The sequence below is a fragment of the Tupaia chinensis genome, unplaced genomic scaffold (assembly GCF_000334495.1).
Source record: "Tupaia chinensis unplaced genomic scaffold, TupChi_1.0 Scaffold149424_1, whole genome shotgun sequence".
Lineage (NCBI taxonomy): Eukaryota > Metazoa > Chordata > Mammalia > Scandentia > Tupaiidae > Tupaia > Tupaia belangeri.
In genome coordinates this window covers 543,255-569,379 of record NW_006209268.1, presented here as the reverse complement: position 1 = coordinate 569,379, position 26,125 = coordinate 543,255, and the positions used below count along the sequence as shown (strand labels likewise).

At 37.1% G+C, this 26,125-nt stretch overlaps 1 protein-coding gene across 1 annotated transcript in view; it reads left to right on the top strand.

The window, feature by feature from the left end:
• CNTLN (centlein) overlaps positions 1-26,125 on the top strand; it is a 312,203-nt gene that overhangs the window by 176,126 nt on the left and 109,952 nt on the right. The window contains exons 15-17 of the mRNA XM_006171187.1: positions 9,005-9,105; positions 15,804-15,895; positions 24,752-25,287. Of these exons, the coding sequence (XP_006171249.1) occupies positions 9,005-9,105; positions 15,804-15,895; positions 24,752-25,287 (729 nt within the window). The remainder of the gene's footprint in view (positions 1-9,004; positions 9,106-15,803; positions 15,896-24,751; positions 25,288-26,125) is intronic.

Here is a 26,125-nt window from a genome sequence, read left to right as displayed (position 1 = left end):
ACTCACCAGAGAGAAACAGAGAGGCAAAAGTGAGAAGTCACCCCCAAGGGGTGGAGAATCATGCACAGTCCCTTCTCCATTGTCCTCTTAGAATTTGGGGAACAAGCACACACACACACCTGGCATGATTTTTAAGCCTTCAGGTTAGGGACTTGAAACATGGTCAGCCATGTGCGAGTCCAGTGCCCTAACCATCACACCACCTGCTAGCCTCTAGTTATTGAACATCTTCGTGGGGACAGTAAAAATTTTCAAAACATGCATGCAGTGTACAGTAACAGAAGTATTACCATATTCCTCGCTTTCAATAATGAACAGCACAATATGATGTGTACCTTCAATTTTTGCTCTACTAGTTTTTCTTTTCTTTTTTTATAAAGAGTTATTTATTTAACTTTATTTGTTGTTATTATTTTTTAATTTGACCATAGAGAGACAGACAGAGAAAGAGAAAGGGAAAATGAGAAAGTAAGACGCCAGGTCTGAGACTCAAACCATGGTCAGCCATGTGGGAGTCCAGCACCCTTAACCACCACGCCACCTGCTGGTCCCATCTTTTCTTTTTTCCTTTTTCGTTTCTTGTTTTTTTTAGATATATACATGTAAGATTGGCAACTTTCCTTTTTTTCACTTTATTGTGGTATGTCATTCCACAGCCCATTGCCCCATCTATATGCATTCCTGTATCTCTCTCTTTTTTTCTTTAATTGCCAGAGGGCATGTACACTTGCTAGAAAGAGGGGAGGGGGAGAGATAAGGCACCCCCAAAGGGGCAAGCTCATGCTGTAGTCCCCCTTCTTTCATTTATTTGTCCTATTACAATACTGGGCCACACGTGCATATGTGCCCAGCATGTTTCTTAAGCTGCCAGTCTGGGACTAGAATTGCAGTTGTTCATGTAGATGGGGCTTCTGATATGTTGCATTTAATCACTCCTCTGTTCCAGCAAAGACTTCTTAAACCAGATATAAAAAGTACTAAGTATAAACTAAAAAATATTTACATTGTACTATATGAAAATCAACTTTCAGAATGAGAAAAGATATTTACATTATAAATATATGCCAGAGAACTGATATCTAGAATATATGAAGAATTAGTATGAATAAATAAGAAAAGCATAGTCAACCCTATAGAAAAATCATCAAAACATTTGAACAGATATTTTACAATAGCGAACATCAAATGGCCAATACATATATGAAAAAGTATTCAACTTGATTTGTTTCTTCCAGCTTCTATTATTATTGCAATTTCTTCTTTTCTATTAAGTATATAACACTTCAGATATCCATCTAAGCATTGCTTTAACTGCATCTCACAACGTTTGAAATGCTATATATGTATATTTTTTTATGAGTACAACATATTTTCTAATTTTTCTTGAGTTCTTCTTTGAAAGAAAAAAGTATCTAGAAATGTTAAAGAAAAAATTATTCAGCAACATTTGTTAAACTATGGTAAGAGAGAGTTCACTCAGGATCATCATGATAGCTATAGGAATCACTATAATGGAATTTTGTAGTCAGGCAAGAGTGGTATTAATTCATGAGCAAGGAGCTGAGTGGGAGTCAGTGGATAGAAAATTACTGAGAAGAGGCATCAGGAGTAAGGGATATCCTAGCTAAACAAATTTATTAAGATATTTGGTGAAGACGGGCCAAACTGATGAGACATCACCTGGGGAATGGTGGAAGATGAGGAACCCAATCTACTATCAGGATGATCAGATAGCTGGGTGAGGGCTTCTTGTTAAACTGATTTAGTAGGGTTCTTTGTACCAGAAAGGATACAGATGGGCCTATTAGGAGGTTAAGGATCCTGACTGAAGTTTGGTCAAGCAGAGAATCTGTCAGAAGTAGGCGCTTTGGGACAAGCAGATGGCATAATGGTTATATTGCTAGACTCCCACACAGTCAACCACAGTTCATCTCCTGGACCTGGTGGCTTAAAACTGACACCAGGCATGCGCATGTGTGCCCAAAATCCCAAGAAGAGAGTGGAGGAGAAGCCATGGTCATTCCCTTTGGGGGTAGTTTCTCACTTTCTGTCTTTCTGGCGAGTTTATGTACCCTATAGCAAAAAAAAAAACAAAAAACAAACCAAAAAAACCCACTCTCTCTCTAAAAAAAAACAGTAGGTACTTTAATTCCAAATTTGGGGATTTTCCAGATATCCTTGTGCTATTTATTTTTAATCTAATCATTGGATCATTGGAAAAGTCATGGCACATTTTTCTGTGAAAAAGTATGTCATGACTTTTCCAGCGACACAATGTATTGAAGTCTAAGAGGATTCTTTATAGGATTTTGATCGATTTTAGCTTCATTGGTAACTATACTCACAGTGATCCTACATTGGCAAAGAATGTTTACCTTTCTGTTCTTGGAGTGTTTTATAAATGTCAGGTTAAGTTTTTTTATAGTGTTTTTTTTAAATATTCTATATCCTTACTGATTTCTGTCCACTTTTTCTGTTGATTACTAAGAGAAGGGTATTAAAATCTCTTTAAATATTTTCAGGTTTTCAAAAACACCTTGTTAGCACAGGTTTAGAGTATCCTTTACCAGAGACTTGTGTATCCCTTTCCTTTAAGATGACCCTCAGGGAAATGCAAATCAAAACCACAATGAGATACCACATAACCCCAGTCAGCACGCCTAAAATTAAAAAGATAAAAAGTGAGTGTGATGAGGCTGTGGTGAAAAGGGAATTCTGCACTATTGGTTGGAATGGAAATTAGTACAGCCACTCTGGAGAACAGTATGGAGATTTCTCAAATGGCTACAAATAGAACTACCATATGATCCAGCAGTTCCACTACTGGGTATCTACCCAAAGGATAGGAATACACTCAGTCGGAAAATTACTTGCACATCCGTGTTTATTGTGGCATTATTCATAATTGCTAAGATATGGAACCAACCCATATGTCCACAAACAGTTGAATGGATTAAAAAAGTGTGGCACATAAACACTATGGAATACTACTTAGCCATAAAAAACAACAAGACCCTGGCATTTGATAGAAAGTGGACAAACATGGAAGATTTACTGCTAAGCAAAAGCAAGATTATGAAAGAGACATTGTATGTTCCACATAATACATACTGAACGTCCACACTCTATGGCAGAAACTGAAAGACTGGAAAATGTAAAAGCATGGAGAACAATTGTGAATACTATAGACATTGTGGAAGGAGGGTAGAAAATGGGGGAGGGTAATAGAAAAGGAATTAAGGGAAAAAAGAAAGAAGCAAAACATTTAAGGTACACAAAATAGGAGATTATCTGTTGATTACATTTTTAATTATATCTTTAACTGGACTAAATTATGCTGGGAAAATTCATTTTACAAGCTATAATAATAATATACAGTGATTATATGTGAAAAAATTAAAACATAAATAAACAATGGAAAAAGAAATGACCCTTTGTGTTCACTATTGAATGCTTCCAATGTTAAACAGAGATTCTCCTCTCTGACTGGTCACAACTCAAATGCCTCTGAGGGCTGTGTGATCCCTGAGAATGTTTATAGCTCCTGCTCTTCTTTGCCTGGTCTTGTTGTATTTCATACTTTGCGTGTGCAATGAAGTATTCAGCCACAGACTGAGGAGTTCCTGTGCAGATGTCTGTAGCTCCTTCTCATTATAGCTTTTTCCTGTCTGAGTACTGTGTTACACAAATACTAGCAGTTTTAGTTTTCCCCAATTTCAACCTTTTTTTCTATAGCTCATTGAGACCTTTGCATTCTTTTTGGAACACCTTTCCTTGTTTCACTGTCTGGAAAGTACTTCCAGGGAGAAATATGGACTGTCTTTAGAGTCTCTTTGTTTATTTGCTTTTTCTCAGGGAATCAGTTTTGTGCCACCTATGGTCCATGTCTGAATATAGCCATTTCATATAGTTTCTCTGTTATGAAATAGATTTAAATTGTCCTCAAACCATATGATCAGAAACATCAGAAAAACCGAATAGCTTGTCAGACTTACGTGATAGCCAACCTTATTCTGCTCGGGGTGCCAGGGCACTGATTCTGTCTGCCTTCTCCAAATACCCTTTAATATGTGGCTTGATGATGCTTAGTTTGATTCAAGAACATAGTGGTCTCTGATGTCTGTAAGTATTTCTTATGAAAAGTAGGGATTGTCTTGTTATTCCTAAAAGGAACAAACTGTAAGTGTAAATATTTCAAAAGAAGCAAAAAGGAACATTCCCAACAACTGTATCAGTGTGTGCTGCTGGGTTTGTAATTTGAGAGCCAAGAGAAATTGAGATGTTAATCTGCTTTTTCTTTGTGGAGCTGTCTTGATCCAGTCTGTTCCGTGGTATTAGCTAAACAAATCAGGAAGCTAATTCAAATTTGTGTGGCTGAGTGTATATATGTATTTGTCTGTGTTCCTCCTATTAATCTGTATTCCACCTGGGAGGCTGTAATATATGTCACAGGATTCCAGTTTTAAAAAAACCTCATACACGTGTGTATATGTTTACATGAATGAAAAATGAAAGTATACACATCAAGCTGTAAACATTCATTTTTTTCAAGAAGTAGACAGTGAAAAAAAGACTCATTTTTTTTTTTTACTTTGTATACCCTTATATAACTTTAATTATTGTAAGAATTTGGTGGGAGGGACCAGTGAATTGCCTAATGGTTGTATCACTGGACTCCCACGCAGTTGACTGCGGTTCAAATCCTGGACCTGGTGGCTTAAAACTCATATTTGGCCACATGTACATGCATGCCCAAAATCCTGATAAGAGAATGGAGGAGAAGGGATTGCTGTGATTGTTAGCACATGAAAGCTTAGAATCACTGTTTTCCTGGTAAAGCATTTCTTTGATAATTATGTAATTATCATCTTTATCCTTACATTTTTTTCTAAGTGTGTGATATTCATTTTTTAAAAAGTTACTTATCCCATGAGAGAGAGAAATAGAAATACTACTTATTTTCCTTTTGGATTGTTGATGTAAGAAATCTGCTTTTATTTCAGAGTTCTTTAGTTTAGAGATTTTTTTGTTTTGTTTTACTCTTTTCTTTCTGGTTGTCTCTATTTTTTTTATTGATAGTTTTACTGTGATATTTCTAAGTGATTTTATTTGTTTTACTTACAATTTTAGATACTCTCTTATTAATTCATATATTCTTTTCACTTCTCAAATCCTCACCTATTGTGTTTTGACTATTTTCTCTTTCTGCCTGCCATTCTCTCAGTTCTGTCTCGGAATAATTTCTTTTTCTTTTTCTTTTTCTTTCTTTCTTTCTTTTTTTATTTTTTTTGAGAGGTTTTTGCTATCCAGACAGACAGAAAGCGAGAAATCACCCCCCAGAGGGGATGACCACGCTGCAATCCCTTCTCCTTTCTCCTCTTGGAATCTTGGGCACGCACGCACACGCGCCCGGCATGAGTTTTAAGCCACCGGGTCTGGGACGTGAACGGCGGGAGTCCAGCGACATAGCTATGATGCTAACTGCCGGTCCCTTTCTTTTTTTTTGGAGAGGTTTTTGCTATACGGCGTGTGCGCTCGCCAGACAGATAGAGAGAGACAGAGAGACAGAAAGCGAGAAATCACCCCCCAGGGGGGATGGCTGTCTTGGAATAATTTCTATTGAGTGCTTTCTAGAGTACTCATTTCAACACATTTTGTATACTTGCATTATTTCCTTCTCTTAGTCTCCTCGTGGTGTCTTCCACTTAACCACTTTCATTAGCTTTTACTGCATGCTATCTAACCCATTCATTGAACTTTTCAATTATTATTATTATAGTTATTAATTTTCATTGCTTTATTTAGCATTATATATATTATTTGGTTTTTATGTCTTTTTGTGTAATAAATCTCAGTGTATTTATATACGTTTGTGTATGTGCATGTGTGTGTGTATATATATATATATATATGTATGTATATATCACTTTATCTTTTTTAAAAAAATTTTTAAAAACTCTAAATGTAAAAATAATTTGGGGACCTGCCAGTGATATGGTGGTTGAGGGTGGCTGGATCCAACATGGCCTGTGTGGTTTGAGTCCTGGACCTGGGTTAAGAAACACACCAGGTGTGGCCAGACTCTACTTGCCCAACACCTTGGGGTGTCCTACCAGCGTGCCCACAGCTTCCAGAGACATGGAGTTCTACTTCCCAGGAGTGAGCTTTTCTCCCTTGACAGTAGGAGAGCCTGGACGGTGCTGTGATGAGTTAGCCTCCTCCTGCATCAACCCCTGTACCTAGCACAGCATGCTCTACTTCAGCTTATCAGTGAGACTCACTCTGCACTACCACTCATGGCCAGCAGGGGGTTCTGGGCCTCAGCTGACCCAAGTCACCCTCCTCCTGAATCGCCCCAGACTGGCAGCAGAGGTCGCCCACCCGGTGCCTTCTGTCCCAGGAAACTCGGGTTCTTTTTTCTCCCAGTCAGTGCCTTGGCAAGCACAGAGGCTCCTCTTCCTTGGCCTGTACCAGAGAGCATTGCCTGGCCTTGAGCAACTTGCCACCTATCTGGTACTCAGTGCTCTGCTGTGTGTGGCTAGAAAATGCCAATTTTTCATAAGCCTTGGAAAGTGGCCCTGAGTGTCAGTGGAGTGCCCACAGCTCCAGGAAGCTGCAGGTTTTGCTCCAGTCCTTTTTGGGACAAGTCCTCCATTCAGGGAATTAAAATTAAGGAATGTTGTTGTATTGTGATCTCTTTGCCTGAGCTTCCTGAGTAGTTGAGACCACAGGTATGAGCCATCACACTGGCCTTTCCAGGTGGACCAGAACCTGAACTCAGGAACTCAGGCACTCAGGCCTCCCATGTGGGGTCAGCGTGCCAAGCAGCAGTGTCCAGCATATGGTACCATGCTTTTGGAAATCACTGCAGATTGAGCATCCCTAACCCAAAATCTGAAGTGTGAAATATTCTAAGGCCTGAAACCTTTTGAGCACCGACATGAAGTCAGAAGTAGAAAAGTCCACACATGACCTCACGTGCCAAGTGGCAGTCAAAAAGCTGCAATACAGAAGTGTTGTACACAATTTTCTTTGGCTATGTGCAGTAAGTATAGGTAAGATATAAGGTAATTTTTTGTTTAGGCTTGGGTCTCATCCCCAAGATCACTCATGACATACCTGTAAATATTCCAAAACCAAAAAAGCGAACACATAATCCAAAGCATCTTTGGTCTCAAACATTCCAGATCAGGATACTCAGCCTGTATTGTATTTTCTCTCCTGTGAGTTGACTGTTCCAGAAACCTCATATAAGTGAAACAGAACAATATTTGTTCTATTGTTTGTGAAGTTTTTGATATAGGGCGTGTGCATACACCAGAAAGACAGAGAGACAGAAAGTGAGAAATCACCCTCTAGAGGGGATGGCCATGCTGCAATCCCTTCTCCTCCATTCTCCTCTCAGGATCTTGGGAACACACACATATACACATACATGCGCGCGCACGCACGCCCCCGGCATGAGTTTAAGCCACCAGGTCCAGGACTTGAACCACAGTCGATTACATGGGAGTCCAGCAACATAGCCATTACGCTAACTGCTGGTCCCATGCCCAGTTTATTTCACTAAAGCATAAATGATTCTGGATTCAATAAGAAAGGAAGGAAGGAAGGAAGAAAAAAAAAAAAAAAGAAAGTAATGGGGAGGAGGAGGAGAGGGGAGAAAGAAAGAAAGACTCCAGGTATAGGGGAAGATGGGATTGTGACATGGCCATCCCCTCCAGGGAATGCTTTCTAACTTTCTCTCTCTGTGTCTCTCCCTGGCAAGCTCATACATTCTATAGAAAAGTTTTTTGTTTTTGTTTTTTTAATTTGAGTTCTATTATTTTTACTTCTTTATTGTACATTCTTCCATTTTGAGCTGGGCGACATGTAGACTTCCGTTCAGGACTTTGAACTTGTTCATACATTTATTCTTATTTCTAACTCTTTGAGAATTATTTTCTGTGGTGGTTTTTCTTTTGTCCATGTTTTAGTTTTCTTAGGAGCCTTAGAAATGTGTCTGCCTGAATTCTCTGGTATACACTGGCCATTTCCAAGTTTTTGTGTTTCAGTCTAGTCACATTTCTGGAAATGTATATAACTCAATTCTGAATATAGTAATAGAGTCTTAGGATTCTGATCCATGAGGTTGGCTTCAGACTGAGGCTGGAGGATACTTTTTCTTATCTTTTTAAATTATTAGTTTAATTATTAGTTTCTTCTTTGAGTAAGAGAGACAGACACAAACACTCGCAACAGAATCCCCATGGCATGCATTTTATGGTATACACATGCTCAATATGTTGAGTAGTTTCTAAATGTGAGTCTGGAGCCATCCCATGTCCAGTGAGCTTCACGGAGCTTCATGTTACTGCTGCACTACCATCTGGCCTCTGGATGGCTCTTTTTAGTGCAGCCCCAACCAGGTAAGCTCAGATATTAAGGTTCTCATTCAATACATATGGAACTCACAATTCTCTGAAATGATCTCAGTTTTGTCTCTCAGCCCTGTAGGATCTTGAGTTTAAACTTTGATCCCCATTCAAGCTTCAGTTTGAGGACCCTATCCATAGTAGTTGATCCAGGTCACGTACTTATCATGTAGCACAGTTCCATTTTACTGGCAACTGTTCTTTGGCTTTATTTGCCATCTAGAGATTTACTAGCCTTGCTTTCAGAAATCTGTATTAAGATTTTTTTACTATTTTACCTAACATATTTATGTGTTAGAAAATGGTCAAGCAACTCAGTACATGTTTTTTTTTTAAAGCATATAGTCCATCTTTTAAGTGTTTAGCATGTTCATTGATTAAAAAGATAACAGAAGTCATTTACTTAAAATATTTTAGTTTCTAAATTTTCATTAAAAGTCATGTGTAATTTTAACTACACTGTTAGTATAGTTGTGCTTTTATTTTGGTATTCTCTAATTTACATATTTTAAAATATAATTACTGTCTTTGCTGCAATATTCTATAATGTACATTTTTTAAGTTATTGTTTATTGCTTTAATATTTATAGGATGAATCTTCAAGAAGAAGTAGATGAACTTAAAGTACATATATCCATTGATAAGACAACCATACAAGAATTGAATAGATGTATAGTAGAGAAAAGAGAAGGTAAGTGTTTTTTTTTTGAAAAGTAATATTTAACAAAGGCATTTAAAAATCTTTTGTCTTGATGTTTTATTAGCTTCAGTTTCTTTTAAGAATCTTATATCTTTGCTCTCATTTTGAGCACTGTGCTCTTTGATAACACATGAATATTTTCACCTCTCATAAGAAAATAAAAATATTAGGACACTTAAAATTTGGCTCTATAATTTGTTAAACATTATAGAGAGATGTTTGATAAGGGGAAAAGATGTTTTTTTCTATTTCATTTTTATTTTCATTTATGAGAGTAAGAGAGAAAATGAGATGGTTATTTTAACAGAGTCTCCCCATGCCATGATCCTCTTTCCGTAGACTCCTACTTAGTTGTGCACACTATGTCTGTCCTGTTAATGTTGGTTTGAGAACTGACTGCAGGCTGTCATGCATCTCCAACCTTACTTAGTGGTACCCTATCACCTTGCCACAATGCTGGGTGCAGCACTCATTTTTATTATTCATTGATAATGTTTTCCTTAGAGAAAATACTACTGATTGATAAAGTTTTCCTTAGTAAAGATATTACTGATTTTAAATGCTTAATTGTATTTAAGTGAGGATTGTTGTTCTGTTGATAAAGATTAAAGTTGAAAACTTAGGTTGTCCTAAGAATGCAAAGAAAATAATTTGAGTTTTGGACATAGCTGTTGGGGAGCTATGACAACGATATAAATTAAAGGGCTCGGAGTTTTGGACATAGCTGTTGGGGAGCTATGATAACGATTTAAATTAAAGGGTTCACCTATTGGTATATGTGTGTGCATGTGTGTGTGTTTTAGTTACATTATTTATTTATTTATCTATTTATTTATTTTTAATTTGATCAGAGAGAGACAGAGTGAGAGAGAGCAAGGGAAAATGATAAAGCAAGTTGCTAGGTCTGGGATTTGAACCACGGTCAGCCATGTGGTGGTCTAGCGCCCCCAACCACCGCACCACCTGCTGGCCCCTGTTTGATTTTTGGTTTTGATAATTAGGTCTTTGGAGTAGAAACCTACCAGGAAACATATGCTTGTGAGTGCAAAGCTTCTGATAATGTGTGAGACAGTGGTAAAGGACAAGACATTATAGGCGTCTATCTTTCTAATATTTGTTTGTTATTAAGGTTGTGGCTAATGGATTAGAGCATATTAACAGTGTAGCTTTGAAGGATGCTAGAACGACCCAGAAAAGTGCTTTGATTACTATTACCAGAATCTGCTAAGTAGAAGAGATGCATAAGACAAGCTATGGGAGAAGGGACATGAAACTCTCCCATTCCCATCACCTTGATGTGTTCACCAACATGGAAGTTCTCTAAACTTCATCATTTAGTGTTTTTTATGGAGGTTCCATTATGTAGGCATGACTGATTAAATCATTGCCATTAGTGATTAAATCCAGTCTCCAGCCCCTCTCCCTTCTCTAGCCGTCTGGAGGTGGGGCTGAACATTCTAACCCTCTAATCATGGTTGGGTTCTCTGGTCCCTATACTGAAGAGATCTAGGTACAATTGAAAAGGGACTTGTTAGGAACAACAGAAGATATTCCTTTCACTCAGGAAATTGGGTTTTAGAAATTCCCTTACAGGAATTGGGGACAAAAACCAAATATACTCATAAAAACATTTTGGTCAACAGTGGTGCCCCCATAGCAATATAATAGGCTATATCATACCACCTAGGTATATAATGGTTTATACTATCTAGGTTTACATAAATACATTATGTGATGTTCGCACAAAGATGAAATCACTTAACAACATATTTCTCAGAATGCATCTCTGCTTAATGAGAGACTTTCCCCTTCCTATGTGCTTTGCCTATTATCTGTAAAGACTCAGCTAGGTTATTGTCAGCTTTCATGCTAGATCCATTCAAGGGAAAAGTTAAAGACTGATTTTCCTGAGGGTTAATCTGTTACGATAGACTCTAAGAGTAAGTATAATACAGAGACACTTTGGTTCTGTTGTGGCATGATTACAAATCCCCATTGTTAATCCTACAGTTCATTTTTGTGGAGTAGGGATGGTGGTCCAACTTCTGGAACTGCTTCATGCTGAACTGGGGTGCACTAGGGAGTTTGGAATGAAAGTCTTTGACATGGTAGAAGATACATATTTTTTTCCTTGGCCTGTTTTCTCAAAGGCAGAGCAATTAGTGGCAATTATTTTATCTGCTGTAAAAAGGGTTTTTGTTTTTGTTTTTGTTTTTGTTTTTACAAAGTCCACAGTAAAGATAGTAAAAATTAAGCATAATAAGCTTAAGGATCCCACACATACTGATGAACGTGTATTTCCAGGCCTAGAGAATTTAACCTTTTTCTGATGTGGTCTTGAGATAAAGTATCTATAATATTATATGAGCATTCAGTTCACAAGGCAAATTTGGTTTCAACAAAAGAATCAGGCACTCTGGCTCTTACAGGATGCTATGTTGTGCTGTTATGTTGGCCTAAACAACATTACAGAAATGGAAGGAATGGCTCCTGTTGCATTTTACTGATGACTCTTGTCACAGTATTATTCTCCTGTATCAACTCAAAAGTTAATTGAGTCTTTTCTTTTTCTTGATTTTTCAAAAGTTTGTTTCTTTTATGAGAAAGATGGAGTGCTTCAGAAAGAACATTTGCAGTGATGGGGATAATTGTATAGAAAGGAGACACGTTGTACATAATCGAAGGCAGAGGGAAGAAGGACTTGTCCAGTTTGGTGTTTCGCTGTAGTGGCCAGTCGTGTTCCTCATGGGGAGATCTGACCCACTTGTCATGTTGGCTCCTGAGGAACTGCTCTTGTAAGCAGCTCATCAAGAGTTGGACGTCATGTCACCTTGTGGAGAACTGGGAGGAGGAAAAAAGCCACAGGATGGCCCATTCAGTCTTAGGAAGATCTGGATGATTCTGCATAAGCAAAAATGACTTGAAATGTGTATATAGCTCCATCTCTACCAGTCCATCTCCAGCTGACTGAGGGTTGTGTGATGGCCCTTCTCCAAAGCAGGGGTGGAATGTGCTAGTTTCACCACAGAGTTTCTGCTCGTTTTATTTTGGAATCAGCTTATAGATTCCAGGTCCATTTGTATATAACCTTCTTTTGCTTTAAAATTTTTTTCTTTCATATTTAAAGCACTTGTATTAGTCAGTGATGCATGTTCAGCATTATTTGAACCATTCACCATTACAGAAAGAGAAATGCTTATTTGTGTTCTAAATAAAACTGGTGTAGCAAAAAAAAAAAAAAAAAAAAAAGAACATTTGCACACATGCACACAAGAGAGAAAGATACGAATACGGGATCCCCGTTTCCTAGCTCTTTAACTAGTCAGGATCTTGGATGTGTGTATCCAGTTTATTTCATGTCAGCTTGGCATCCAGACCCGTGGTTGGCATCTGACTTCCAGCACTGCAGATCAGAATGCTCCCCTCTGAAACCACATCTGGCTTATTTCCCTTTCTTAATTTTCCAAATTGATATAATCACAAACATAAAGTTTGTGTAGGAAGCATCATATTAGGGTCAGAAAAAAATATTGGTAATAGATGTCTTAAATAATTTGTTAAAGTAGTTAAAATAATCAAAAAGGACAATAAAACAGTAGAAAGTTGCATAAAAATTTAATTCATTGGTTAATGTAAGCCAGGAGGACTAAAAGAAAAGGAAAAATAGAAAATAGAGTAAGTTTAAGTTATTGTGAATAAGCAAAATTAAAAGTTAAAAAGAAATAGAAGAAAAGGGAAAGACAAGAAATTCTGGAAAAAATATAAATAAGGATGAATTTTTAAAGGAGTAAATGAAAGTAAAACATTTAAAACTAAAACATTAAAAATCTGGGAGGAGGGTGAGAGATGGCAGAAGGTGAGAGGGAATCAAGGATGGGGAAAAAAGCAAAATATACAGGAAACAAGAAATGGAAAATTATTTGTTGATGATAACACATATGTTGATATGTTTGATTGAGCCAATATACAGTGTATTTTGGATGGAAAATCTCATTTTGTATGCTGTAATGATGTACATTGAATGAATGTAAATAAATAAATTTAAATAAAAAAAAAGAAAACTAAGAAAAAATTAAAATAAATCCCCAGGCCTACTGTCGTGGCACACACTGCTGAGATGCTGTGCTCTATAGGGTGGGACCACATTGAGGCCAGAGTTCCATTGCCAGTCTAATCAAATGGCCTGACGCCTTGGCAGGCAACCATAGTCCCAGCAAATAGCGGTGGCAGGGGATTAGATACTTGGATCTGGACTGGGTAACATAGTAAGACCCTGTCTGAGGGAACTGGGCATGGTGGTATGTGCCTGTGGTCCTAGCCATCTGGGAGGCTGAGACTAAAGGATTGTGATAAAGTGAGACATTATTTAGAAACAAAACAAAACAGTGAAATAAGGCTAGTTCTGTGGCACAGGGGTAATGTGCTACTCAAGAGAGCACACAGCCACCACAGTTTGGATCCTCAGACCTGTCAGAGTGAAATATGCTGGACACTGGTGTCCCCGATCTAATGGGCTAGAGGAAGAAGAGTACAGTCTTGTTGGAACCTGTGAAGAGTACTTCTCCCTCTCTGTCTTTCACTCTCATGTGTCCACATGGTCTATCATAAATAACGAAAAATATTTAAATTAAATAATAAAATAAATCTCTAGTAAGTGGGACCAGCAATTAGTGTAATGACTATGTCGACGGACTCCCATGTAGTCGACTGCGGTTCGAGTCCCGGACCCAATGGCTTAAAACTCATGCCGGGCGTGTGTGTGTGTGTCCAAGATCCTGAGAGGAGAATGGAGGAAAAGGGATTGCGGCATGGCCATCCCCTCTGGGGGGTGATTTCTCGCTTTCTGTCTTTCTGTCTCTCTGTCTTTCTGGCAAGCACATGCACCCTATAGCAAAAAAATAAAAAAATAAATAAATAAAAATAAAAACCCTCTCCAATAACAACAACCACAGAAAATCTCTAGTAAGTGATGTACACACTTATACATCCTCCATAGGAAAAACAAGTAAAAGTCCTTATTTCTGACCAGATCTTCTTGGTTCATTTCTCAAATCTTGAAATCCTTGAAGAGGAGAGACTGAGAACTGTGAAATTATTCCTCTCAATGTCCTGGGCCTAACTATTTGAGTATTCTATCTAAAACCTGTGTAAGTAAGCAACAAACTTGTCATCGGACTACCCAGGTAAACATAGTTAACCAGTCTACCAGTGGGCTTTGCACATACCCAGGAGCAAAACAGCAGCAAATTCATTTTAAAATCAATCTTAAACTTTTATTTTATTGGAGTTATTTAGCTGTTTTTAGACTCTATGCCCTTTGAATATAGAACTATTATCTTTTATTTAAGACTAAATATTTCACTCAGAACGATTGCAGATATTTAAATGACTAGAAAAGATGAATTGTATTTGCATATTATTTCTGTATTGCTGAAAGAGTCTTGTAAATGAATTCAGCATCCCGGTGTTAAGGGACTAGAAAAAGAAGCTTGGGAACTGATAGATTATTATCAAGGTAAAGGTACTTATTCCCCAGGTGGTAAAATCTACCTATTCTAGCTTTTATTATCCTTAGGATAGTGTTCTATTTATTTCATGAGTACAGAAGTTTTAATTGGGTATGTCATGTTTCAAAGACAAAAGAAATGCCTAATTCACTCTAACAAACTTGTTAGTCACTGTTTATACCAAGAGGATTTCTACTCTACAGAGAATAATATTGTTTTCTTTTTCCTTTGTTGATAAATCAAAGTTTTACACTGACCTACAGCAGCTGAGCATACTTTAAAGCAAAATCATCTCAGGCTAATACAGATATGTATTCTTTTAACTTTATGTATTCTTTTTGCCCCCCTTTTTCATTCTTTTGGAAACATTATTTCAGAAATAATTTAGTTAGAAAATGTTAGTTAAATTTGTCACAGTAATTTAAATGATTAGAAAAAAATTTATAGGTTTTGGTATATTTCAATTTTAATAATATTAACTGGTTTTCTGATTCTTTTTTCTCTTTCAAGTTGGTAAATTACATATAGATTTTTGCTTGATTGAAGATTTTGGTAGTCAAATGCATAGCCAGTGTAAAAATGATTGATAGAAACAGCTTCTCCCATATACCTTGGTTCCTATTTGTTATGAAATCACAGTTTTTCTAGAAAATGTTATTTTTGATGATATACTCTACCCAGTGCATGATCTTTCACTTGAAAAAAAGGTGTTGGTGTGTGTGTGTGGGGGGGGTGTTACAGTTTTAGTCCATCCTAATTCTGTTACTGTTTGCTTTGTTCAGCAATCACTCTGATCCTCCTGGCAGGGTACAAGATCCAGAGAACAAAACTAGTAGTGACTGTAGATAAAAAGGCAATGAATTCTGCTTTTAAGGCAAAAGGGGAATAGTCTACAAAGGAATGAAAATAGGAACAAAAGTATAGCATTGTTAACCTGCAGATCTATTGTACTATTGAAAAATCTTACACTGCAGAAAAAAATGTGACACTACAAAGATACATAATTATGTGACTGAAAATCTTGAAAAGACGTCACTGTTTAGTTACTGACCAAACACTTGAGAAGAAAATAGATTAGATTATCCACACTTGAAAAATCATGAACCGCTTTTCTTTAACAATGATAGGGCAGTGTTTCAGCAGCATATGAGGTATCATAATACATTATTTATTCTCTACCAGAACAACTCTTTAGATACGATGAAGATGATGGGGTCAAGAAGAGTACTCCAGAGAAGAATGGGAAAGAAATGTTGGAGCAGACATTACAGAAGGTAGTCTAATCTTTAAGTTATTGAGCTGAGCAAGTTAAATCTGAATTTTAACATAAAGAATTATATTTTAAAACGAAGGTTCATGAACTTAAACCTTGTGTGAATCCTTACTTTAAATTCATAATTCAAAATCATTGGCTTGCCAAAATGAGGTAAAAAAAATCAATGTTAGTAAAATAAATGTGTAAACACTTGTGCTTCCATTGACATAGATTAAAAATATTTTCAGAGATGAAATAGAATGAAAATAATAGGAATTATTAAAAATTAGACTATATGTCATTATTAGTTCTAACTTAGCAGTTTAAGTTTAAAAAGAATCATGATGAGACTATGCCACACTTTAACAAACAGATATACTGTATTGGAACTGAAAAACTTAGGATGGTTGTATTTCTACCACATTTTAACCTTGAAAATATGTATGACATCTCATTTTAGATACAAGTTCATACTCATATGATAGCTTTTTATGTTTTAATAAAAACATGCAAATAAATCCCAGAGTAACAATATAGCATCATTGATAGTAAAATAAGTTTTAAAATGATTATCTTTATAATTTTATTCTTAACATATTTGTATATAAATCCATTGTTATCCAGTTCAGTTAAGTGGACCAGTTTGTAATAACACTTTCTGTTGTTATAAAGATGCTTTTTTTTTTTTTTAATTGCCAAAGGTGTGGGTACTTGCCAGAGAGAGATAGAAGGAAAAAAAGCACCCCCAGTGAGGTGTCATCATGCTGCAATCCCTGCTCCTTCATTTCTCCATCTTGTTGGGATTTGGGGCATGCATACACATGTGCCTAGTATGTTTTTTGAACCATGGTTGGCCATGTGGGATCTGGCTCCCTTTATCAGTAGGCCATAAAACTAGCCCTTTAAAGAGTTTAGTCTTATGATTGTCGTTTGGCTACGATGACTTGGTTTTATTCTTTATAAATTTTTAATACTTAGAACTGAAAATGCGAGATATATAAACAAAATATTAATATTGCTACTTTTATCTTGCATCTGCAGATTTAATTATAGAAAATCTAGTGATGTATAGCAAATGGGATTTCTTATACTTCTTTGTTTTTTGAGAGATTTTTGCCATAGGGTGCATGTGCTCGCCAGAAAGATAGAGACGGATTGTGAGAAACCACTTCTCAGGTGGAGTGACCATGTCACAATCCTCTCTCCTCTACTCTCCTCTTGGGACCCTGGGCATGTACACACACATGCCCAGCATGAGCCTCAAGTTACCAGGTCTGGGACCCAAACCGCAGTTGGCCATGTGGAAGCCCAGTGTCCCAGCCACTATACCACTCGCTGGCCCCGAGATTCCTTATACTTCTAATACTTGCCATCCATTCAGGTAACAAAGATTGTCATCTCATTATTAAGTGACACATCTGGTTAACATAATTACAGAATAAGAAATAAGAAATATTCATTTATCTTAAGGTAAAATGAGTAAGATAATCTATATATTACTAGCTGGAATTTCATATAGTTTATACTTGCTTATCATCTTTATTTCAGAACAGTATTTTTTGTTTGCTAAGTTTTATTTAATTTTTATTTCTGTGGATATGCTATCTACTGTCTAGATTATAAGCCTTCAAGAAATTTATTATCTCACTCCAACCACCATAAGTGATTACCATATGGATCCAGAAATTCATCTGAAGACCTGTAAAAAACAACACAAATTATTTTTATTAAACTGTATGGCACATTAAGCAAATGAACTTGTCATTTTTTTAAAAAGTTTCTTTATCTTTGTTTTTCTTTCATGAGATACAGAATGGGGGTTGGGGGCATGAGTATCCCCACTGAGTTGTATGCCATGACCCCTCTCCATGCCTGTACCAACCATCCAGGATCACAGACCTGCACATGTAACTCAAGAGTATAAAAGGAAAGGTTGACCTGGAAACCAAACCCTGATTTGCATATGGCCTCTAGCATTGCAGGACATTGTGCTACTACTATACCACCACTGTCTGGGCCTGTCATTAATTTTATATTACCTAATGCAGTTTTCTTAGTCATAATTTAATTCTGCATGGTTGTGTTTCCTTATTTTAAAAAAACATATATGAAACTCATTGAAGGTAGATTTAAAAAACAGTAACAAGATGAAAATAATATTTGTATATAGTAGAAATGAAGCATATATGCAAATTATTTAAAAATAATGTATTAACATTTCATATAGTTATTGTTGAATTTTGTCTCCCCAAAATTTCTGTATTAAAGTCCTAATCTCTGGTATCTCAAAACGTGGCTGTTTTCAGAGATAGGGTCTTTGAAGAGGTATTTAAGTTAAAATGAGGTTACTAGAATGGGCCTTAAGTTAATAACTAGTGTCTTTATGAAAAGGAAATTAGGACACAGACAGAAGGAAGAACAGGTAAACATAGAGAAAAAATGTTGCCATCCACAAGCCAAAGAGAGGTTTCAGAAGAAACCAGCCCTGAAGGTCCCTTGATCTTTGATTTCTAAAGTAAAGAACTATGGGGAATTTCTGTTTTTAAGTCATCCACTCTCTTATTTTGTTATGGGAGTCCTACAAAACTGATATAGAAGGAAACTTGAAAAAGTTTATAGAAAAACAAAATTGAAATACAAATTTATTTTGGTGCAAAAAAATTTGAAATCCCTGTGTAGTTTTTTTCATAATACATATTTTCCATGATTTTTTTTTAAATCCCTTTTTTACCCTTTACAGTATCAGTGGTTATATTTCAATCTTGAAAAGAGCCATCTATTAAGTAATCATTTTAAATATTTTGTACTGAAAGAAAAGTATGCACTTGAGCTGATATTACAACAAACCAACCAATGATTTTTCATTCCTTTTTTTTGGTTTTCTATTTCTTTGTTTTTGTTTTTGGTAGAATGTGCATGTGCTTGCAGGAGAAAGACAGGAGTGAGAAAGGGAAAGTGAGAAAGCAACCCCTGTGGGGGATAGTCACAGCACCATCCGTTCTCCATTTGTCTTTTTTCAATTTTGAGTACACACACACACACACACACACACACACACACATACACACAGTATATTTTTCAAGCCTTCAGGTCCAGGACTCCAACCATGTTGTCAGCCATGTGGGATCCAGCTGCCTTAACCACATACCACCAGCTGGCCCAGTCCCTCAGACTTTCATCCTCAAGTACTGTATACTATGTTGAGATTTGCCTTTTTGTTGTTGAAGGCTTAAAATCAGTTTAACATTTTTGAGAGTAAACCATGAATAACATTTTAATAATTGCTGTACACTCTTCAAAATTTTAGAAGTCTCAGGAACCAGCAGTTAGCGTAATGGCTCCACTGGACTCCCATGTAGTCGACCGCGGTTCACGTCCCGGACCCGGTGGCTTAAAACTCATGCCGGGCGTGTGTGCGTGCATGCCCAAGATCCCGAGAGGAGAATAGAGGAGAAGGGATTGTGGTATGACCATCCCCCCGGGGGGTGATTTCTTGCTTTCTCTCTCTCTGTCTCTCTCTGGCTGGCTGGCGAGCGCACGTGCCCTATAGCGAAAACCTCTCAAAAAAAAAAAAATTAGAAGTCTCTATCTTGTTATTTGTTATCCATTTTAAACTTAAACATAAATAATTTTAATCAGTTTTCATGATTAAATGTAGATTCACATTAGGCAGTTTACAGACTTTACAACCCCAGATATTTTTCACTGGTATGTGTAAAAGTAGACAGTACTAACTACTTGCCTATTAGAAGAGTCACAGCCAATATTCCTGTAACAAATGTCAGGTTAATAGGGGCAGGCATAATAATTTATTTAATCAAAGTTTTACATGACATGGGTACATTCAGATATTAAGACCCAAAGACCCAGGAAAAACTATTTTTATGGTTAGGTGATGAAGAATGGATAGTCAGATAGAAATGTGATTGCTCAAAAGAATATGATCTTGTACGCCCTGGGCTCAGATTCTTCTTGGCCTCTCTGTGTGGCATTCCTTCTTCTGGGTATAGGGCATGACCGCTCTGAAATAGGTCGTCAAGGGAGAAAGGAGAAGGGAGAGAGTGAGCTCTGTGGCTTGTTTGGTGGGAGAGCAATTCTACAATAGTTCAGTTACCTGCCATGGTGAAAAGGAGTTCTGATTTCAATGACTCACTTCTGGATAAAAAAGAGAGATGGGAGACACAGGGCAGGAGATTAGAGAGACCTTGTTTCTGAGGACCTTTCAGTGTCTTTTAGTCGAAAGTGCTCAGCAAAACAAGGTGTGCCATAAGCTGGGTTTTGTGTTCTGAGCCCCAACATATGTAAAATCTTTATGAATTGTTCTCAAACTCAAATGGCTTTTAGTCAAAAGAAAAACACAATGCTAAGCTCCAGATTCAAAATTTCAAATTTAAGATATTTTTGCTTCATTTGTTCATAATATTTTACGAGTGGTTGATTCCTTTATGAAAGAGAGAAAGTGGGGATAAAGGAGGGAGAGAGGCATGGATAGGTATTTAATTGCCTAAGGGCATGTGCACTCACCAGAGAGGGAGGGAGAAAGAGGCAGAGAAAGCACTCTCCCAACTATATCATGCTGTAATCCTTTTCCCTCTATTTTTCCATATTGTCCAACTTTTCGCCTGTTTTTCAAGCTGTTGGGGCTGGGATTTAAACAGTAGGTGGCCTTAACCACTGGCTCCTTTAATGCTAAGCTTGGGGCCGGTCCAAGAGATAGGTATTCCTGACAGGATCTGGGTATATTTTAATCCTCCCACCCAGTTTTCAAGTTCGTTAGGATTATAGGCAGCCATGGTGAGTGCGTTCAGACTGGCCTGGGGACTGAACCCAAGCCTCTGATGTTAGTGGTCTGATGACCACTGCTAATAGGTCAACATGTGTTCTGATAATTAAAAGTATAAAGTTTATTTAATGGCTAATTCAGAATATTCTGAACAAGTAATTGTGTTTTAGTTCAAGCAATTTGTTAGGTAGCTGCTAAGATTAATATAATAATAATAGATATAAAAATGATGACAATGATAATAAATTGTTTAGTACTTACTAATCTGCCAGGAATAATGGCTTATAATTATATTCAATAAAACAAACCTATTAGATAGATATTATTATTTTTATTTCACAAATGAGTAAATTAAAAGTAAAATAGATGAAATATTTTGCCACTTAACCTTTTCCTTGAATGTTTTGAGCCCCTCCACCACCACCCCCATAGTCTGGTATAAAATTTTTCATATGCCTTTACTCCAGATCAAGAATAGGACTTATAAGGATATGAACCCAATAGTTGGTGAGTATATCATACTGCTGAATAAAAATAATTAAAATTATGTGAGATTCTTCATATTGTATTTGTAAATATTTATGCTCAGGGATAGGATAGTCAATCAGTAAATGGTAAACTAAATTAAAGAGGTTAAACTCACATGAAGAATAGCAGATATGGAAGGATAGGTAAATCAGAGATGACTACATGTTTAGAAAACAGCTTATATCATCACCATCATAAATAAGGTTCAGTAAACTAGAAAGTTCTGAGAATGTGTATGTTGGGGTCTTCAACAAGTAGATGGAAAATGCATATTGTAAAAACACTAAGCATTTTGGGGCCAGCATATAGCATGGGTTTAAGGCATGGGACTCCCACATGGCTGAACACAGTTCGAGTCCCAGATTTGGCAGCCTAAAAATCTCATTAGGTGCATGTGTTTATGTGCCCAAAATCCTAAGAGGAAACTGGAGGAGAAGGAATTTTGGCATGTCCATCTCCCCTAGGGGGAGTGATTTCTCACTTTCCTTCTCTCTATCTGGTAGGCACACATGCCCTATGGGGGGAAAATCTTTTTAAAAACAACAAAACACACTAAGCTTAAAAGGATATTTTTTTTTTTTTTGTACACACAAAAATTTGTGCTTTAATTTCTTTTTTTTTACAAACCTTTTGGAATTCCTTTGTACAAGTTCTATCTTGTACATTTCTGATATATTATTATTATTATTTAAAATCATTGCTTGTTTCCTTGGTCTTTTCAGGCTGCTAAAACAAAATACCAGTAAACAGCAAAAATTTAAATTTGTTTCTCATAGTTCTAGAGGCTTGAAAGGCCAAGATCAAGATGCCCTCAGATTTGATATCTAGTAAGGCCTGCTTTCTGGTCATAGGTGATGCCATCTATCTCTGTCTTCTCATGGCAGAGGGAACTAGCTAGCTCTGTGGAGTCTCTCTTTTTTTTTGGGGGGGGAGGAGAGGTTTTCGCTATAGGGCGCGTGCGCTCACCAGACAGAGACATAGAGACAGAAAGTGAGAAATCACCCCCCAGGGAGGATGGTCACGCCACAATCCCTTCTCCTCCATTCTCCTCTCAGGATCTTGGGCACGCACGCACACACGCCCGGCGTGAGTTTTAAGCCACTGGGTCCGGGACGCAAACCACAGTCGACTACGTGGGAGTCCAATGACATAGCCATTACGCTAACTGCTGGTTCCCATGGAGTCTCTCTTATAAAGGCACTGATGTCTTCAAGAGGGCCTCTCAGTGGGCTAATTACCTCCCAAAGATCCTACCTCCTAATACCATGACATTGGTGATTAGGTTTCCATTTATGAATTTGGGAGTCACTAGCATTAATATCATTGCAGTTGTCAACACATTATATTTCTCCTTGAAGAATTTTGTTTTAGAAGTAAATATGAGTCTGAGACCAGCAGGTGGCATAGGGTTAAGACACTGGACTCTCATGTGGTTTTTGGCAGTTTGAGTCTTGAACTCTGCAGCTTCTTGAAATTCATACTTGGCACATGTGCATGCATGCCCAAAATCCTAAGAGAAGAATGAAGTAGTAGGGATTGCAGCCTGGCTATCCCCTGGAGGGGGTGATTTTTCACTTTATGTCTCTCTCTACCTCTCCAGTGAGCACATGCACCCTATAGCAAAAATCTCTCTCTTAAATAAAAAGTAAATATCAGGACCAGCAGGTGGTAAAGTGGTTAAGGTGCTGGACTCCCACATTGCTGGGCAAATGTGGTTCAAGTCCCAGACCTAGTGACTTGCTTTCTCACTCTCCTGTCTCTCTTTCTCCCCCACTCCTTTAAAAAAAAGTATATATGAGCCTGTATAGTTATTCAGTCATTTAGATTTCTTGCTTGCCTTTAGTTTTATATTCTAGTTCTTTGATTTCTTGGTTGTCTTTAGTTTTTTACTCCAGGTCTTTGTTTATTTTCCATATATATCTGGGTACACTTCTTATATGGCTTGTAGAATGGTGAGAGAGGCCCAAAATTCTGATCTTGAATCCCAGTTCAAATCAAGAAAAGTTTACTTCTATGTGTAAAGTATTTAGGATGTCTCCCTTTTCTTCTGGAAATACAATTATTGGTTCCACTTCCCTCTTTTTTTTTTTTTTTTGGAGAGGTTTTTGCTATAGGGTACATGCTCTCACCAGTAAGACAGAGAGAGACAGAGAGATGGAAAGTGAGAAATCACCCCCCACCCTCACCCCAGGGGGATGGCCATGCTGCAATCCCTTCTCCACCATTCTCTTCTCGGAATCTTGGGCATGCACGCACACACACGCACCTGGCATGAGTTTAAGCCACCGAGTCCGGGACTCGAATCACAGTCGGCTACATGGGAATCCAGCGACAGCCATTACACTAACTGCTGCCCCTCCACCCCATGTTTTTGATGATCAAAAGAGATCATGTTGATGAAAATATTTTGTAAAGGGAACCAGCAGTTAGCATAATGGCTATGTCGCTGGACTCCCACGTAGTCAACCGCGGTTTGTGTCCCGGACCCAGTGGCTTAAAACTCACGCTGGGCGCATGTGCATGCGTGCCCAAGATCCTGAGAGGAGAATGGAGGAGAAGGGATTGCGGCGTGACCATCCCCCCTGGGGGTTGATTTCTCGCTTTCTGTCTCTGTGTCTCTCTCTGTCTGTCTGGCGAGCACACGCACCCTATAGCGAAAACCTCTCCAAAAAAAAATATATATTTTGTAAATAGTAAAATGTACTCTGCAGACTGTAGCACCTGTCATCAATTTTGTAAGCTCTAAGTAAATTCCTCTATGAAATTTTTGTACCTATAAGTTAGAATTAATTGCTCTTTCCTTTTTGTTCAGACTTATGGCATTTAGATCATAGTCTTTATTAGGTTTATATATATATGAATGTCTGGCTTTTAACATAGATTTTCAAATTCCTTAGGGTCAGGAAGTATATGTTACCCTTGGTATGTACTACAATATGAAAATTGTTTATTGAAATAAATGGGGGAAATTTTCATTTATATGAAACCTTTAAATTGTCATTTTAAATTATTAACTTTTTTTTGCTAAAATTTTCCATTTTTGTATAAAATAAGGACTTTGTGACTATGACAGTTACATTTTTCTAATTTAGAAATAAAGCAGTCTTAGTGTATTATTTTACAGACATCAGTTTTTCCTGACTGTTCAGTGATGATGAAAATATTATGTATTAATACAGTTTCTCTGCGTGTGTCTTTTTAAACTTTTTGTGTAAATTATTTTTCTCTAAAAATATATGCCCAAGAATAGTATTTATAGCTAAAGCAGTTAGGAGCTCAGAAAACTCTACACTTTATTAACACATTTAGTTCTGTGTCACTTTATATAGAATTTTAGAATTATAGAATTCTTTTTACCTTCTGTCTATTATTCAACAGATGTATTATTGCATTATTGAATGTATTCATCTACACCACCTTAGAACTATTTAGAAATTAAATGCTTTAGATTTATTTTGTCCTTGTGCTAAATATAACTTTTCTTTCATAAGTTAGAAATGTTAATAAAAATACAGTACACTATGGTTTTGATTTTAAAAGAATAAATTAAACTCTTCTGTTTAGGTCATTGAGTTGGAAAATCGGCTAAAATCTTTTGAGAAAAGATCAAGAAAATTAAAAGTAATGAATAAAAAATTAATGAAAGAAAATGATTTCCTGAATTCCCTCTTAAAAGAGCAGCAAGAAGATGCAGAGACCAGAGAAAAAGAGCTAGAACAGCTACGAAAGGGAAGTAAAAGTGTAGAAAAAGACAGAACTGAACTTCAAGTAAAAATCAATGAGCTGGAAGGAGAAGTCACTTCCCTAAGGAGACAGGTGGCAGAAACAAATGCATTGAGAAACGAAAATGAAGAGCTGGTGAAGCCAGTGGAGAAACCACTCCATTCAGCAGACAAAGCCAAATCTGAGATGGCTATCACGGAAGTGAAACCTGGACAGTATGATTGTAAAACAACTACTACCAAGGTTAAATTCAAAGCTGCCAAGAGAAAGTGCTCTGTGGGTAGTCACCACACTGTTCTCAATCACTCCATCAAGGTTATGAGTAATGTGTTTGAGAACCTCAGCAAGGACGGCTGGGAGGATGTGAGTGAAAGCAGGTAAGGCCCTCATTAACTTAGCTCTGTGGTGGGGACACTGTGCATATGTAAAGCACTGGCAAATGGAGATTGAATTTCAACTACTGTCGATTTGGTATTCAGAAAAAATACTGTCAGATCCTTTGAAATATCTTGGGAGGTCTTGTTCTGAGCTTATTGACTGAAATTTGCATGCAAAATTAGCCACAACTGCATGAGTATTTGAATAGGTGCCAGGAAACCCAAAAGAAGGCAATGCTTGATTTCTTCCAGTGATGCTATTTTCATGCAGTCATGAGGCTTGAAATTGACAGTTTGGCAGGTTGATTTAATTTGCTGGCCCTTTGCATATTCACCACTGACAGCTAAGGATTCCCAGGCAAGCCTACTAAGTCGGTTTAGTTATCTTGTGACATGCCAACCTGGGAGGAGAAACATTTTTCCCCCTTAATTTAGTTAGATAAATTTTGAATGACCCATTTCAGCTTGTTACCAGATGTCTACAAGCTGTTTAACATCCTTTAAATTAAGAACCATCTTCACTAATTATTTCATGTATGTATTATGCAAAGTCATTGTATTAACTTTAATTGAATGGTGGTTAAAAATTAGTTCTTTAAAGTTATAGCTCTACAGATTCCTAGTTTTAAGTTATATAACCCCTAGTGAATAGCAACAGGAGAATACTAAACATCTATAATATTTCTTTCCTTAACCCCGGCTATACATTCGTATATGCATTTGAAACATGTTACTAACACCACAAAGACAAATGAATGATAGAAAACCTCATTTTTATATGTAGACAGTAGAGAAGTTTAGTGTTGTCATAATTGCTAACAGTTTGTCTGGTTAAAAA